The sequence below is a fragment of the Seriola lalandi genome, unplaced genomic scaffold (assembly GCF_002814215.2).
Source record: "Seriola lalandi dorsalis isolate HSWRI2012SDOR001 ecotype SW California unplaced genomic scaffold, Sedor1 jcf7180002054519, whole genome shotgun sequence".
Lineage (NCBI taxonomy): Eukaryota > Metazoa > Chordata > Actinopteri > Carangiformes > Carangidae > Seriola > Seriola lalandi.
The window spans coordinates 517,208-534,756 of record NW_019525072.1 but is presented as its reverse complement, the minus strand read 5'-3'; the positions used below and the strand labels follow the sequence as shown (position 1 = coordinate 534,756).

Here is a 17,549-nt window from a genome sequence, read left to right as displayed (position 1 = left end):
CAGGGGTTTCTTTGCCTCGTGCATTGTGAGTGAAGCCTTATCACCTTACCAGATGAATAACCCAAATAAAATGTAATATAATGGACTTTATTTAAATGAAACAAGCTTTGAAGACACATTGCCCCCACCCACATTTGACAATGCTGAAAATTTTTTCCCATGGTTGAAACTAATTACTGACCTCTGCTCTACTGTATACAGTATATATAGTTTCTAATCTTCTACCTATTACATTTGTCAGACAAGATAAATATCTCTTCTTCTTCCCAGGCAGATAATGGAGGAATCACAATTTCCCCCAATATCACAATTTCAAATTGATCAACATGGGCAGGCCGTTACGATTATTATTATTATCATCAACACAATCACACAATCTTACAAATTCGAATCATATGACTGAGTGTATTATGTCTAGCTCAGACCTCTAAAACAAACATGTAATATAATACTGTATTCCTGGAACAAACACGCCACAGGGACTTGACCTTTTCATTTGCTCATTTGCTCCCATCAGGTCTATATGTTCTTTAAAGGTTTCTGTGGATCTGTGGGATTAGAGTCTGAAGTTTGTAGGTCTTTACGTGTCCTCTACAGTTTGTGACCTCAAAAACTGTACTTCATGCAAATGGTATGAAAATAATTTCATATCACTAAACAGTATTCTGAACATGACCAAAATGAAAGGTAAAACGGTTTTCTGTTTGTGTGTCCCACTGTTACATATTTACATCACGATGTGTTTTCCATGTTGCTGAGCTGGAAATGTTGCACAAACATTAAAGAGAAATGTTTTTTTTTATACATATGATATCATGAATGAATTATATACAGTATATACCTGAGATTTCAGCTTGGGATGGATACTGAAACTCACTGCATCAGGAACAATTATCATCCGGCATAACAGCAGAGACAAAGAGAGGAAGACAGAATCATAGTGTGTCCTCAGGAGGGAGAAATGTCACTGATGTTACACATCATTAGAGCTGCAAAGTGGTTGACTTTATAAGCTGTGCTGAAAGGGGTTATAATGAGCTAGGACATGAACGTGTTCATAAATCACAAGGTGTTAGTGTTTAACTGAGGCAAAGCTGGTCAAGTATTCACTTTTCACCTAATACAGTATGTAGGTATTTTAAATCTTTAATGTAATGAACGGTTGCTGCACAAACCATACAGACAATCAAAGAACAGTAAGCACCAGTGCAGGGTGTTTTTTTTTCAGTGCATACTTAGAAGTACAAAATCATATCAATCTAAAATCGGTCTGGCTCATCTGCCTCAGCTAGCGCCGCAGGAGAAATTTACGATCATGGTTGTTTCCACACGTCCTAAGTGGCCAATTCTACATCCCAGAGCTCCATAATGTCAATATCACATTTGGAAGTGAAAGAGTGATTCTGGGAAAAGGTCAAAACAAAATCAGACATCAAGTGTTAGATGACCGGCTTTGAGTGTGTGTCTGAGGATGGACATAAGAGCTGCGAGGCATCCTTAATAGTCTATCTCATTAAAGAAAAAAAACCCAAATAAAATCTGTAACGGTCAATTTAGTTAAGCTCTTAATAATAACAATTCATGGTAATTTTGGTAAAATTGTTTTGCAAAATATTAGACAATCCTGTAGATTTGTGCAAATATGCATATGTGTGTATTTGTTTTATCGTTTTGTATGCTGTAAAAAAAATTAAAATAAAATAAACTTAAATAAAAGCCACCAGTGATGTTAAAGATGATAAAATAGTTCAATGAATGTGAGAGTTTATACCCTGCTAAAATTTAGTGAGTGCACACTAATTATTAGCTCATCACCTTTGGGTGCTGAAATCCTGATGCTGATATTTTTTCAGTGATATATTAGTCACACATAATATTTGACTTCCCTGATACAATTAATTGGAGGAGGCTAATATATCTGATATTTTTGTTGAGGCTTCTTGTTTGTGTTGTAAATCAGTCGTGAAAACTTCTGACAACTGCACCTGATCTGAGGACAAATATCATAAACCAAATTAGAAAGCCTGTGACCCGTGACAGTCTCATATTTCTACACATATTATTACATACTATCAAAATTATTTGTGAATGATATACTGACGCTGTCATGGCAACAGCTGCTCCACCCGCTCCTCCCTCCATCCCTGCTCCTCTGCATCTGTTCCCACTAAATGATTCATCTTGCTGTTTATTAACATCTCCTGTGGTGTCAGACCTGCTTATTCCTCACCTGCCCACCAGGTGTCCCCACTCTGTCACATGACACATCACCTGCCTGCACACCTGCTTCTCACTGCCCATTAGTCTCAAGAGATATATGTCATTTAGTTGTTAAGGACTGGTCACACCAGGATTTATAAAGGGATCATTTCCATTAGAATGAATTGAAATCACCATGTAGCATCTGTTAAGTAAGAGAAATTAATTTGCACGCATATTCTGTGTATATATTAAACTCTGGTTTACTTACAGACATGAATTTGTGCCACTGACCAACCATCTTGACAAGTACTGACCTGTGAGGGGACAGAGAGACATGATGAAGGAAGCTGTCTTATTAGCTTTGCACCAATCTCTTAACCTCCTCTGTTGGACTAAAACAGTTTCAAACAGAACAGGCAGTTATGAAGCAGGAGTGGATAGTTATAAATCAGTCTTTTTAATCAATCTCTTGTCCTGTTAGCGACTGAGCTAAACTGACGAGCTAACGAGTTTGCTAACGGACCGTTTGCAAGCTTCTTAGCTCGGAGAGGTTTATTTTCCTTCTATAGTTCAACAGTGCACGGATTAGCAAGTGTCATTTTGTGGTGTAACTGCCACTTCTTGCCAGATTTTCTGTATTGTCTTAATGTTTCACCCTTAATAATGATGATGCCCCCCCCCTTCTTATTGCTGTCTTTAAGCTTGAAAACAATAATATTGTAACTCAAGGTGTTGATTGTAGTGCAATCTTCACTGCTATAGAAATAAACAGTTGAGATTCATGGCTTAGCTATTTTCAGCGTGGTAAAGCCTCTGCTGGTGAAAACATGCTGACATGATATTCAACTTTGCTGTTTAATCAAGACTGAATAAACAGAATGGTGGTTAAATATTGTTCCTGTTCAGCTTCGACTCATCTTTTGGGCTGATGATGGCTGCCACAATCTTTCACATGATTCTGATGAAAAGGATTCATAGTGTCAGTTTCAACAAAACACTCACTTTTCCTGTAACAGACCGAGACGGTGAAAAACTGAAATGAAATGTCCAACGGTCGAAAAAAAGCGACACGTGTGACATTAAGCAACAAAAATACTGTGGTACTGATACCACAGACACTACACACTATTCAAATTTGGTTTCGTCTTCAGCGTACATTTATCTCTGTCATCATAATACATTAAAAACCTTAGCAACCTCTGAGTAGAAATTACTGATATTCTGTCCTTTTGTCACCTACTTAATTGCCTCTTACTGACTGTTCTCAGGGACGTCGAAGATAACTGGACAGGGGGATGAATTTTAACAGCTGCTTAAAATAAGGAGGACATTTGGCTCTGTTCTGATATACAGTATATCAGCCCACTATACTTGTGGGGCCACACAAGTTTACATGGCTGATTTAGAGTTAAGACTTGGCTTTATGGTTGGGGTTTGAATTGGGTTGGGGAATGGGGTTAGGGATTCAGTTGTGATGGTTTTGAGGGAATGCATTATATCAGTGATGTTGTGTTGTTTTAGATCCTGTAAAGTGCAGATCAGAGGACATATGATTCTGTGTTTCTTTATTGTTGCATGTATGCATTTACAATAAACAGTATGTACTTCTTGCTAGTAGCTCCTGTGAGGCTGTAACAGCAAAGTCACTAAAAAGAAATGGATGAAAATTGACACCACTCTTAAATAAACCAAAACTGAGCTAAAACATGTAAATCTGAAATGATTTATTTATTTATTCTTGACCAAAGACAACTGTATGAGCAAAAATCAAATGTAAAGATGTAAAGTTTCCCCTGTGGGTGGCAGCAGAGGAGAGGTCATATAATTGTGGGGCATCTGAGACTCAGCTGGTCAGACTGGGCTCCTCTGCTGTATGAGCCTGTATTTATTGTAGTAAGATTTCAGCGATGACATCAAGGATTTGTTGTACATTATTTGGTTACAGAAAAAGCATTATAAATCATCCGGAGGTTTCACTCACATAGCTTATATAGCTCTTGATATATAGTATTGCACCTACTGTTTGAATGCAGCTGTGCCCTTTCCACAGGACATAATGAAGGGCATGCTGAATATGTAATGTATGCCAGAGATTTTCTGCCATGGTCACTGGCTAACCATCAGATAGCAAACATTTACAGACAAATTCTGTGTAGTGCAAATGTATTTTTGCAAATGCATGTCTGGTGCCATCTGGTGACATCAAGCACTGAAGTTGAAGGATTTAAATCGAGTTCCAGGCGCCTGATGTATGGAGGAGAACAGCTGCCATAATATTTCTTGAATTGGGCTGGTGGAATAATGAACACATCTCAAAACACACAAAGTTTGCAAAACATACTTAATTGGGAGGACCCACGGGACCTATAATGTTCAGGATAAATATAACGCTGCACTGTACCGTATACTGGTGTTACATAATACATTGTTTTCGTGAGTTACACGGAAGAAGGGAGTGTCTCTTCTTCTACTCCATGGTCCACTGGGAGCCGAGTCGGCAGTGAAAGAATTAGTGATATGAGAGTCAGACAGTGTGTTGAAATTTGTGACTGATGTAGGGAGGCTTTCCAGACGAATCTGTCGCTAGCCATCACCTGCAACAACAACAAACAACCAGTTGAGCAATGCTCGGGAGATAGCGGTTTCATTCTAAGCAAGTTAGAACACGAAATGTTCCATAAGGATCTTTATGAAACACATGTTCTGAGCTCCAAAAGATCCCCCGGGAGCAAAGAGATGACTATTAAAAAATCTATTCAGTTTGACTAATGAAATAAGTAAAGAACAATAAACAAAATAAAGTTTAAAGTGCAGATATAATCTGATAATATTTTCCAACAGTGTGCTGCATTAACTTGCACTTTAGTGAAGTAAAATAATCCCCTTTAGTCCTTAATCCTTCAGGATACAAAGGTGATATCAATACCAACCAGGAAATATTGTCTAATGAATACATGAATTAGTTTAATGATTCACCTAATTAGCATTATTGATCGTGTTCACTATGGTGGCCGAGGTGCTTCCTGTCGAGATCTAATTTTCCATAAGGGATGCTGTATGTTTATTTCAGGGTGGACACGCCTGTGCTTGTGCTGGAACAAGAGCCACAGAGGCGTAATCACACAAGGGAGACTCTCTCTCTCTCTCTCTCTCCACCTCTCTCTGCACAATCTGAGAAAAGAGACTTAACGCTGCCGTCAAGCACACCCCAAGTGTTTAACTCCAAAAAGGTGAATATAACTACTCTTACTTATAACAAGATTGTAACTTAACTCTGATTCATGTCTTGGTTTTCCTGTAGTCTCAGATGAATAACAGTTCTCACATATGTAAGATGTATTCACATTTTGTATACAGAGGGCATGTACTGATAAATTCTTCCAGGAGTTTTGTGATAGAGAAGAAGAAATGCAGCTTTGCTTTAGTAGTAGAGTAACTCGTCTTTTAAACAATTGAAGGTTTGTGTTTTTCTTTTGACCCAAGCTGACTTATGACCTACACAATGTCTCTTCTCTTCACGTCCTGTTCTATAAAAACATCTTTTTACCTGCTGAATGGTGACCTCTTAGCAGATATACTGCTCTAAGCTTTTAGTCCTGTTCCTCTTGCAGTCAAGATGCCAAAAACAGCAGAGGTTGTGTCAGCCACCCTCACCACCAACAGAAACTGCACCATAGAAATAATCAATGTCAGCGGTAGCTACTGTCTCATCAACCCCAAGTAAGTCTGTTAATGTCATAACACATGTTCTAATGATTAAAAGACCATAATATGTATCATCAAACCTGAGTGGATGAAGAGACAAGAATGTTTATTGTACATAAAGATAAATGAATCAATGATCCCAGTTACAGCTTTATTAAGATAATATAGTAAAACAAAAAAAAATAAAATAATGCTGTTCACTCTACTGCTTCTATGGTTCATCAAAGCCCCTGTAATGAGGCCTACAAAAGTTATGTTTCATTCATTCTCTTAACTGGAGACGGAGCAGCTTCGCTAAAACTTCAAGTTACCTACATCAGTGCTTGTTTTCTCATGATATCAGTGTATATTCACGAATGATTGGTTCCAGGGAAAAGGCATTAATTTTCAAGCTTAATACAATGCTTTGAAGTGTTTTGAGTTTACAGTGCCAGATTACAGCTCCAAATCAGCATCTTGATACTAGAAGCACCCACTTCCTCCACAACCGTTTTCATCAATAAAAATAGAATAGTAGTCGTAGAAAAAGCACAATTTCCAGCATAAAAATTTTATGTTAATTCACTGTGGATATTCTGTATTTAATCAGAAGTAAGGTACAATGATGAAATGATAATGAAATACAACTTTACTAGGTATTTTGCATAAATAAATAATTTGTTTTATTTTACCACTCATTTCTCAACAGTGAATGAACAATAACAAAACAATAAGATAAATAAAAATTACCTCTGTCTATTGGAATTTGTCCACATTTATCTAGCTGTGGCAGGACAGACCATATCTTGGATGGGTGGTTTTCATGTGTAACATCACTTTGCTTAGAACATCCACCTATCCATCATGCAGTGACACACACCGCCTCATTGCACATCGCATGCAGGTACAGTCACTGTTGCTTAGAAGTCCACAGCAGTACTCGCACGGTCACACTCCATCCATCAGCATAAGGTGTTTCACCCTGGAAAGCCCGACACTCAGAAAGTGCACTGACAATCTCCACAAAACTTATAGAACTGTGTTTTTTCATCCAGTGTCTGGGAAGTGTGACATAAAAGTTGTCAACTGATTAATAGTGACGGTAATGGTTTGTGTCTCGCTCTCGTGTGTGCAGGGTTTACATGACGAGTGGCTTCTGTCACCACCCGCCACAGCCTACAGTCCGCACCACCAAGACCGAAGTGTGCTCCTTCACCAAGGACGACAACACCGCCACGGGCGCTGTCGGCCTGCTGACCTATGACCTGTTCCATATGCAGAGCCGGGTTTGCTCCGAGCGCATGGCCATCATGTTCTCCGTGCCCTTTGACCACAACCTGTACAAGAACCGGCTGGCCGTGGGCGTGGTTGAGCATTCCCGTGCTTGTGACAAACATCTGTACGACCAGATGTATGATGGGAAAGACCTCAGTAGCTTCACCCGCTCTGAGGCAAATGGCTGTGGGCTGGAATATAAAGCGAAATCTGTTGATTTGAGGGCTACAATGTCATCTATTGGCAAAGCCATCGTTAAAGTGGAGCTCTATGATAAAATGGGTCGTTAGCGTGAACGACTGTGCTGTTATTCTGCTTTTATTTGTACTTTGGCGCTTTTGTACCCACAGAATAAATAAACTTCATTTGATTTGACTACTGTTGCGTGTTGTCATCCAGAGGAGAGGAAGACGGATTTGGCTGTCATCTCTACTTTGTCTCCGCCGAAAGATATCAATATCTGACAGCCAGCTCATTGATTCTCCATTAGCTTATTCCTTGGGCTTATGTACATTGTACACACCCTTCTCTTTGATTGTGATAATAAAACATTCAAACCTACTGCTTGTGTTGCCTTGTGTGTGTGGGACATTCTTTTATTATTACTGATGAACAGTGATCATTTTCTAATCTCTTAGCTGGATCCATCCAATTCTAATGAGTGGCAACAGATGGAATATCTGCATAGATGTTTTTTTAATCGGCCAGATAACAATATTGTTCTTCGCTGGCTATGAGACTTTCAATCTTGCTCTGGATTCAGATGTTTTTTTGTGGTAGCAGGGGGTTCAGCAAAGAATAAGAGAAAAGGAGCTCCAGAGATGTCTGTCTTAACTTGTTCAGTTTGCTGTTTTTATCGTTACACAATACCACAGGAATGAGATTTCCAAACCACCTCAGTCAGTACAGTCAGACATCCATGTGCCCACAATCCTATGGGAGAGAATGAATGTGCTAAGTGAGTGATCCCATCTTATCCAACAGGTCTGGATCTGACTGGAAACAGGTCAACTTTTCCACATGCTAGGGTGTGGCTGTTTTATCCGAGAGGGAAAACATATTTGTTGTTCTCATGTGGGCCATGGCTTAGTGGTAACTGTGTGCTGAAGGAGGGTCTGCCAAAGGAGGGTGTGTGCTGTCTAACTGGGGTTGGGTTGCATGTGGGAGGGTTTCCTGGGTGATGGCATAAATCCTTGTTAAAAAAAAAAAAACAAAAAAAAAACCCAGCAGCAACTTCCTTTTAGTTAACTTTTCCCATTTTGGAATTCGGGAGCACCAGCAGAGGTTCTCAGCAGGTAAGTCAAAAGACTTTGGTTTGAGACGGATCAGATATGGCTCCTTAGCTCATGACTCTGGCATATAGGAGTTTGATTTGTATCTTGTATCTGTTGATAAAAGGTGTGATAATTTTCTCTTGTGTTTTCACTTGAACTTCATTGCTGCTGTCATCGAAGGCACGCTGTAATGAGTCCGCGGCCTTTTGAAATCTCATTTGCCTCTGAAATGCATCATTCATACTAAGTGCCAGTCTATGTGTGCTTTTGAAGGTCAGTGTAATGCCAGTACAGCTTTTCAGCAGAGCAGAGTTCAGGAGGGTATTCTCTATTGTAAGTGTGATTTCTCGTCTCCCCTGTGTGTTCGAGCCGGATAGGGGGTGCTAGTCACGGCTGTGATGTTTCTTTCATTCAGCTTGTTGACAAATTAATTACCTTTGTTTCACAAACAGATCTCACATCCATTGCAACATGTCAGAGTCAGCTGAAGCTGTAGCGGCTGATGTGAGCAGCAAAAGAAGTGTTACCATTGAAATCACAAACGTCACCAACAACTACTGCCTCATCAACCCCAGGTGAGTCCCGACTCTGCTGGAATCATGTATTTCCAGACTTGAACAGTATGAAATATATTATGCATATATATGTCCACAAAACGTTTATGTGACGTATGTGTCTATTTCTGTGCTGGTTAGGGTGTATCTTGAGAATGGGGAGACATACAACCCGCCTCAGCCCACAGTGCGCCCTCTCAAGACGGAGGTCTGCACTTTCACCAAGTCTGGCGGCAAAGCGACCGGCAGCGTTGGTGTGCTGACTTACGACCTCTTCGAGCGGTCACAGAACGACTTCATTGAGACTCTGGCCATCATGTTCTCAGTTCCCTGGGACTACCACCTGTACAAGAACTGGTTTGCGGTGGGCATCTACAAAAAGGGTCGTAACTGTGATAAGGATTTGTACAAAGAAATGTACTATGAGAAAAAGCAGCATGAGCATGGGTTTGTCAGGGAGGAAGCCAATGGCTCGGGAATCAATCACGTAGGCAACTACCTGGATATCCAGGCCACCATGTGCCCCCTCGGCAAAGCCATCATGAAGGTGGAGGTGTGGGATAAGCTTTTCACACCCATGGGTCAGCAGTCGTGCTAGAGACCCCTACTAACCATTAGTTCCATCATTTGTCCCGACGGCAGAATTCATCCCTCCATCTCGAGCATTTACCTGGCAGATAGTCTAACACAGTCAACATGCATGACTTAACAGACGTATCACTGCTGACATGTGTCTGTATACCTGGGTATTACGTTTCCGTAAATCTGCTTAAGATCAGAGTTTAATTTGTTTATAAATCCAGGCAGCAATATCCCCCTTTATGGCTGACGCCTCTGTCTGTTTCAATAGCATCCGGTTTTGAAATGGCATCTTTAGAAATGGAAATCAAAGGCTGACTCACTGGAGGATGAGGGCACATAGCTTAATAAAACACACGGTTGTCTGTATTTACCTTGACACTGTAGTCTGAGGAATAAAATAACACTTTTTTTTTTGCTGAAGCTGTTTGATTGCCTGTCGATTGAGTTTAGAAGAGTGTTTTAAAAGAAAGAAATAATAATAAAATTTTTGAATACAAAATTGTGTTCTTTTGTGCTATTCAAAACATGCTTTGTGTGTTAGTAGATTCAGGAGGATTGCACTGAGGTTTGGACAGAAACAAAGGCTTCAGTTTTTTTCCATAGGGGCTGTAAGACAACAGCAAAGGGACACACCCTTTCTCATGTTGCTCACCAAAGCACGTCGGTCATCGCTAAAACTGTCTTCACAGCACACTGCACATACAGTAAACTGACTGCAATTCATGTGTAAATTTGTTGTGGCAGCCATCATTCTTAAAATGTTCTGTATAGCAAACATTTAACGCAACTGTTGACATTCCGTTCACAACATTTTCAGAGCATATGAAAGTCAAAAATATTTGCAGTCCCACCATCACTGCTGTGGCCCCTAGCTGTGGTGAATTTCATTGAAGATGTTCCATTGTTTTCTTTTCTTTTAAAGTAATCTGCAGCTAAATTATTCAAATTTGTGGGAAAGCAGTGCAGCCAATGAAAAGAAAATCAATTGTGCCACAAAAAATGTCTTAAATAATGTCTCTATGTCTCTAAGAGATGCAGTAGAAAAGTATTTGCACCCAGATTGTTAAGATATAGGGTGTTTTAACTGCCTGCGTTGCTATCCTGATGGAGCCAGAGGGACCAGTAAAAATGCTTATTTTTTAAGTTATGTGGTTATTGTGTAAAACACAATCACTGGTTCGTTTTTATAAGCCAGTAAACTCATGGAGAAAATGATCAGAGGCACTTTATTATTTTGCGATTATGACCTTGGCAGCCACTATGAGGCAGTGGTGACTGAGACAGGCATGGAGTCAGGTGAAGACCTTGTTATTAGGACCGCTCAGCAACTCACTTACTAATAGCTTCATAATTCTTTAATTTGGTAGAAATGACAATCTTGATGTGTTAATGTCACTATCAAAGGATTTGTTTTTGCAGTAATGGCACAAGCAGCTGTTTATAGGTGCAGTCATTAACGTTGGGGAAATGTGGTGTTGTGAGGCAGCAGGGCTGAATATCAGCTCTTCATTTCCATCACAGGCGAAGTTATCAGGTTCCTGGATTCTATTCACAATCTCCACACTGCAGTCCTGATTCTGTTTTCCCAGCAGATCCATGATGCTTTTCGCAGCATTAACTGTTCCAGCCACAAAGAAGCCTAGATCAAAGGTTTTTGCTCACTGTCACCGTTGCATTTACATGAAAGCCATACATAATATAGAGGCATAGACTACGCCTGTTTAGGCTCAATGTCTGAGGCATTGTGAGGTGGGTGTATTGGAGGAATGACACACTGTCCCTATAAACACATCCGGACACTTAAGTTTGTCGGAGTCTTTAAATGGGATAAGTTCCCACCCGTTCCTTTTCATATTTTTCCTTTCAGTCTCTCCTCTAATGTTTACTATACCTGCACATAAGTCTTCTTTCATGTGTTTGTGTCTTCACTGGAAGGTACAGTATGTGTGCTGGCACGCTTTTGTGATGAGCATCTCTGAGTGCAGGGTACATTTGCTCCTGCCCATGCAGATATGGATATTTTATATCAAATAAATGCCTTTGTGCATTATGTGATTCGTATTTTAGTCTGAAAAAAAAATTCAAGAACACTGTGGGATTAGACTTCTCAAACAGGAAACAAAATATGTGTGAAAACTGTATTTTCCTCTGTAGATAAATGTAAGAAGCTCAGCATTTGTGGATTGAAAGTGATGCTATTTACTGCTAAACACGAGTGAATCTGGCCGTTTCACTTGGTAAAAGCTTCTGTCTCTCAGGATGTCTCAGGAAAGGGAGGTGGATAAGTACGGGTGAATCATCCATGTTGGAATGTCTTTTCATGAGACAGAAAACAGGTGATCACTCTGAAACAACCGTGAGGCTCCTGTTAAACTAACTGCAGGAAGATGAGAAGAGGTGAATGAGAGAAAATCATTGAATCTCAGAGAGAAAAAACAAACTAGAAACCTGAAAAAACATAATTTTAAGCCAAGAAACCCTTACAGCCTGTTACAGCCTTTTTAAAATGTGCATGCACATTTATTATTTTGATACCAAAAAGGAATATCTGATATTTAATTAATCTGCTTTGTTGAACTGCCACTGTACTTTTCATGCTATGAATAAAAAAAAAAAAAGTTTTTTAAACCGCAGGAGCATGCAGGAGTGTAGAGAGTATTTGCTTTCTCTGTTATCATCTCCACCTGTTCTCTCAAGACCATACAGTGGCTGTGTCTCTTCAGTGCAAAGAAAAAATTTACGTTTAACTTTTCAGACTCTCGACAAAGCCGGGCCCGACCGTCACAAAGCTCAGAGCGCTTTACTTCAGAGAGTCAGATCATAAAATGTATTTGCATGAAAGGTTCAGCTTCCGAGGTTGATTTAATTTCTCTTATTCTATTTGCTTTGAAACTAATCCCACAGTGCATGAGAACTGTATTGTGTATTGACTCAAAATGGGAGTAACCAAACAAAAGCATAAAATGAATTTGAGTGACCTGAGGCTTGAGTGTGCGCTGCTTTAACAGCCTAAACCACTACATGCCTGTGACCAAAGGTGTAAACAACAATATAATACATACTTGTCTCTCTCAAAGTGAATAGACCTATACTTAAAAGTGAGTGCCTTCAGTCACAGGATATGCTCTCACAGTCTGCCATCTAGAGGCCTCCTCTGATATCAAGTGCACCCGCACTATTCACATCTTAACAGCTCTCAGTGAGACTTAAAAAAAAAAAAAAGAAGTTGTTTTTAAAACAAAGTTCAACTTGTATTCAAGGCTCTGCATAGATACTGCAATGATAAGTAATGTATATATTCATGGTTGGATTGGTTTTAAGAAAGAAACGTTGCCTTTGTGTTCTTAAAGAGTCCATCATCACAAGCAGACAGTGGTATGAAAGTGGCTCACCCCATGTCTTCTTCTGTTATCCCCGGCTCCAAACATGTCCTGACATCCAGCTGGGCCTGGTACTTTTGGATAGTTCCCTCTGTCCGCCTCGATGTGTGTCAGGCTGGCAGATGGGGCGCTTGCAGCCCCCCCCCCCACCCCCAACCCCATCATCAGAGCTCAATTACAGGCCTCAATCTCAGTCAGGCTCCCCCCGCAGCGAGTCCACAAGGGTAAAACAATAAAGTTAGATATTGTTAAGCTAAGCCGGAGCTACATTGTTCTGCGTGTTTGTTTTGTTTTTGCGAATTTTCTGTGGGTCATGTTTCGCAGACTGTTCATAAATCCTTCGGATGAGATGTGAGGGTCGAAGGTCATGTTACTCCTGGCAGGCTTTGGAAATTGTCTCATCATGTTAGTTTGTTATTTTGAAACCTCTCAGCATGCAGAGTGACACAGATGTGTATCATGTAACAATACAGATAACTTGAGGGCGGAAACTCTAAATGTTCTCTACAGTACTCTTACATTATCACAAGAAAACTGAGCTGCCACCATGTTTCCTTTTGAATATAACACTGGTGGATAAATATTGTGTTTTAAAATTTCTCTTTGTAGCTTTACACAAAGGTATTACAATTCTTTTTCCTATTGTATTTCATTTCATTTATTTATTTAAGCCTTGGAGATAATTGAGTTTTCCCTCATTCGCAATGATGTTGAGATACACAGAAATATACAGTTAAAATTCAAAAGAGGAAAATACTGAGTGAAAGAATTTGCACGCAGAGGTGAGGTGGTTTGAGATCATTGTCTTGAATTGTCCAGGGGTGGTGAGCGTGTCCATCTTGAGAGTGTCTTGTAGATAATTCCGTGTGTTTGGTGCACAAAAACTAAAGGCAAATTTTCCAAGTTCAGAGTAAACCCTTGACTTGAAGTTAGGAGAGCGAGTTTGGTAGGGCCCTGTGGTCCAGTCCAGCATAGATGTTATATAGAATGGTAAATGTCCAATAATAGCTTTATGGATAAAAAGGTACAGATGTTTATCACACCTCTGCACCAGAGAGTTATTTGTTATACAGAATGCAGTGGTATTTAACCATCAGAACACCGCTGTTAGTTTATGTTGGGCTTTACAGAAATTATATCCAGTGCCAGTTCCAGTTTTATTGTACTTTGTCACTGGCCTTTAATTTTTCTCTGAGCGCACACTCAGTTAGAGTATGAATAAACCACAGCACATGAAGTGATCATCAGTTATAATTCATAGAAAAAGGCCTTGGTTTTGAAGACTCCTTTGTGGTGATGAACCCATGACTGTCCCCTTTGCTTTTGGACCAACTTTCAGTTCTTTGTTTTGATTTTCTGGCCTTCAACGTTACTGTTCTGGTCCATACTCACTGCTCTCCTGGCATCAAAAAAAAAAAGGGAGAGGGAGAGAGAAACACCACCTACCCGCTACCTGCCCAGTGCCAATCAATCAGCAGAAGCCATTGAACCTAGTGGAGCATTTAGCAGAGCCACATATTTCCCTCAGGAGTAGGTGGAGAACAAAAGCAGAAATGTTATTAAAGTGAATATAGGACTTACTTTAACCAGGTGGACAAAAACACAATTCCAGAGCGGATGCTAATGCTACTCCATGTCTTCTAAGACTGTAAATCAGCAGCTGTTTATTAAGCAGTTTGCCATATCAACAACAGGTGATGTCACTGTGTCTACAGCTTTTTTCTGCTGCCCCCAAGTGGCCAAAAAGAAAGTGTTAGCCCAACATTGCAAATGAGAAGTCTGTGTCTACAAACACAGCTTCAGGTCTTCAGTGGTGATGTGATGTGAACCTCTGTGTCATTTGTGTGTCTGTCTCTACCTGAGATGAACCAGCAGAGCCTGTTCCTGCTTTATTTGTCAGTTGTTATTGGCTTCTGATATGGTTTAATATGCAGGTAAACTACTAATTTTCTACATTATTTCTCACTAGCGTTGCTAAGATTGCGTATATGCTGTATTAAGTACTTTAGGTCCACTTCCACTTGGATGTGATGTCTCAGCTGACAATGCATGTCCGTGTCCATTGTTTTCATTTCCTGATTCTGATGATCAGCTCCTTCTGTTTATATCTCTTTCTTCTCATTGTCCTGCTGCAGATCTGGGTTTTTTCAGGGATAAATCTCTCAGGATCTACATCAAACCAATAAAATTGGCTTTCAGTGGGTGCAGGCCTTGCTTCTTTTCCATCATCACCGCACAACTGAAGAAAATTTCTCCCTCTTGTCATTCAAATGCTCATTTGGCATTGGAACATGGTTGTTCATGCTTTGTGATTCTTTGAATTTATTCTGACTGATCGGGTAGCAGTTTTGATGTCAAACCTACTTGAATGAACAGTCATGTGCTGCCAGCTCTGTGTCATCCAGCTGAAGGGTCAGCTCTGACACAGCAGGGCCAGCTGCTCAGATCTCGCACAACAAAGTAATTACTCATGTCACACCAAATGACTCGCATCAGCGGCTGCAATCTTTTAATTTTCATCAAGTTTGGCAAAACTCCACTGTGCACATGCTCCAGTAAACTATTGGTGAGAAAAACATAATGAAAACAGATTTTTATGAATAAATACGTCTATAAATCAAATAAGATACTGAAAACTCATCAATAACTTGGTGTAGGCTGCTCCAGGAAGCTTACTCTCTCTCGCCAGCTGCAGAGGTTGACCTGCTGTCACTGATGCTGCCGAATGCTCCTTCATATGAAGAAGTGAAGCTGACACTATCAGCCGTGTATAATGCCAAAGTCCCCATCAGCAACTGCTGCCAGAGGAACCAGCAGTTGCTGTACAGATGCCCTTACCTGCCATCCTTCCAACCTCTCTGCCAGATCTCGAGGACGTAACAGTAATCAGCTCCCGCGGTGAGAGGACCTAGAGGCCGCGACAGAGACTCTCGAGTCAAAACCCAACGCCCTGCAACTGGAGACACAGCTGAGGCTTTGCGAGTGAGATCAGTACTGCAGAGAGAGGAGGGTGTCTGGTATCTTTTTGTGCTGTGCAAACACAGTGCAGGCTTTGTCCTCAGTTCTATGAATATACATATCTATGGCTGCACCATATAATTGTTTTTGCTAAGTGAGCTGAATTAAAGCCGCTCTCTATGGAAAAAATGAACAAAGACACTGCGGCAAACAACAAGGCAAGCCACTCACAGTCTAGCACACATAGGTATTCAATTGGGTTGAGTTCTGGTGACTGTAAAGGCCATAGCATATGATTCACATCATTTTCCATACTCATAAAACCAACCACGATATCACTTTTTTCCACATCTCTAGACCAGTGCTTCTGGTTTTTGCACCACTGTTTTTCCTTACATATCGCACTAATGTACGAGCATCTCAGTCAGCAGATGTGTGTTGTCGACCACAATTTCAGACCCTATTATCTGAAGTCTTTACCATAGCTCTAAATGCAGATGTCACTTTAGTCCCTGTTCCTATTGAAACACCAACCAGCTGAGCAGCTTTTGTGAGTGAAGCTCCAGCCATCTGTGCCCCAACAATGAACCCTCTTTCAAAGTCACTTAGATTTTTTCCTCTTGCCACCTTGATACAAAATCACAATTTTTATACCTGCTACAGAGCACAATGCACCTGTGTAAAAGTATCTGCATTCATTATGTTTATCCACTCATTTATTCAGGTTTTTTATTTTATTTTGTCATGTATGATTAATTTGTCAATCAAAACTAACTAAGATTTTAAACAACAAAATATCTCTCTCTCTCCCTGATCCCTTAAAAAAAATTTAAAAAATAAAAATTTCAGCCCCACAGCATCAAGTCAACCCACTTTGGTGTCAGTGCAGATAATTCAAACTGTCGCCTGTATGGGATTATGGTCAAATCATCTTATTTATATACAAACTGAGGCCTCTCAAAGTGTTATATAACAGTGCTGTGGCGTGACTGAGGGGCTGGAAAATAACCTATTGGCCTCATATACTGCTTTGAAGGAATCCTGATGATAGTAAACAAAATATACGTACTGCAATAGAGGCTGAGAAACACAGCAACTTGTCATAAGTCAAATTTGAACTCACAGACAGGGATGACCACAGTGTTAGACACTGATCGATCCTGGTCTGTTTCAAAGATGGATACATACAGGAATGAGCCCAATGTTACAATTGACAGAACATACATTAGCCTACTTAGATATTTCTCAACTTTGTTTATACATTTTCTGTTCTGCTTTATTGCATGTATGCTTAATGTAAAAATTACAGCCATGTTGGTATGAAAACTTTCTGCTGAGTTAATAATCAATTTATCATTGTTCCACTAGAGGGTAATGTTTCCTGACTGATAACATTCTCAACCCTCTCATCTGCTATAGATCGACCTTGGGTGTTTGAATTCTGTACTGAATGTGTACACATATGGTTTTGTGAAACAATTGATGTGACGGTTTTCACAATCACATATTGCATAATAGCATCACAAATGTCTTTGGCTCGCTCTAAGAATACGGAGTTACACAGAGTTGGATGAGATCAGAAGGGGGTGGGGACGAGGATGGTCCCGGCATCTAGAGAGGAGGAAGGTCACCAAACACAC

At 40.1% G+C, this 17,549-nt stretch overlaps 2 protein-coding genes across 2 annotated transcripts; both read left to right on the top strand.

Annotated features, from left to right (window-relative positions):
- Nucleotides 1-5,304: 5,304 nt before the first annotated feature.
- LOC111660476 (uncharacterized) lies at nucleotides 5,305-7,722 on the top strand. Its single transcript, XM_023413766.2, has 3 exons — nucleotides 5,305-5,432; nucleotides 5,814-5,922; nucleotides 7,022-7,722. Exons 2-3 carry the CDS (start codon nucleotides 5,819-5,821, stop codon nucleotides 7,449-7,451), a joined length of 534 nt encoding a protein of 177 aa, XP_023269534.1. The 5' UTR covers nucleotides 5,305-5,432; nucleotides 5,814-5,818; the 3' UTR covers nucleotides 7,452-7,722.
- Nucleotides 7,723-8,352: 630 nt separating this feature from the next.
- apnl (actinoporin-like protein) lies at nucleotides 8,353-10,070 on the top strand. Its single transcript, XM_023413767.2, has 3 exons — nucleotides 8,353-8,456; nucleotides 8,888-9,010; nucleotides 9,131-10,070. The coding sequence occupies exons 2-3, from the start codon at nucleotides 8,907-8,909 to the stop codon at nucleotides 9,585-9,587; spliced, it is 561 nt and encodes a 186-aa protein (XP_023269535.1). The 5' UTR covers nucleotides 8,353-8,456; nucleotides 8,888-8,906; the 3' UTR covers nucleotides 9,588-10,070.
- Nucleotides 10,071-17,549: the final 7,479 nt, after the last annotated feature.

What these genes read in the sequence shown, in the direction of transcription:
- LOC111660476 (XM_023413766.2), top strand. Translation starts at nt 5,819, where the DNA reads ATGCCAAAAACAGCAGAGGTTGTGTCAGCCACCCTCACCACCAACAGA. An exon ending in TACTGTCTCATCAACCCCAA is followed by an intron (nt 5,923 to 7,021) that starts GTAAGTCTGTTA and finishes TCGTGTGTGCAG; the next exon opens with GGTTTACATGACGAGTGGCT.
- apnl (XM_023413767.2), top strand. Translation starts at nt 8,907, where the DNA reads ATGTCAGAGTCAGCTGAAGCTGTAGCGGCTGATGTGAGCAGCAAAAGA. An exon ending in TACTGCCTCATCAACCCCAG is followed by an intron (nt 9,011 to 9,130) that starts GTGAGTCCCGAC and finishes TGTGCTGGTTAG; the next exon opens with GGTGTATCTTGAGAATGGGG.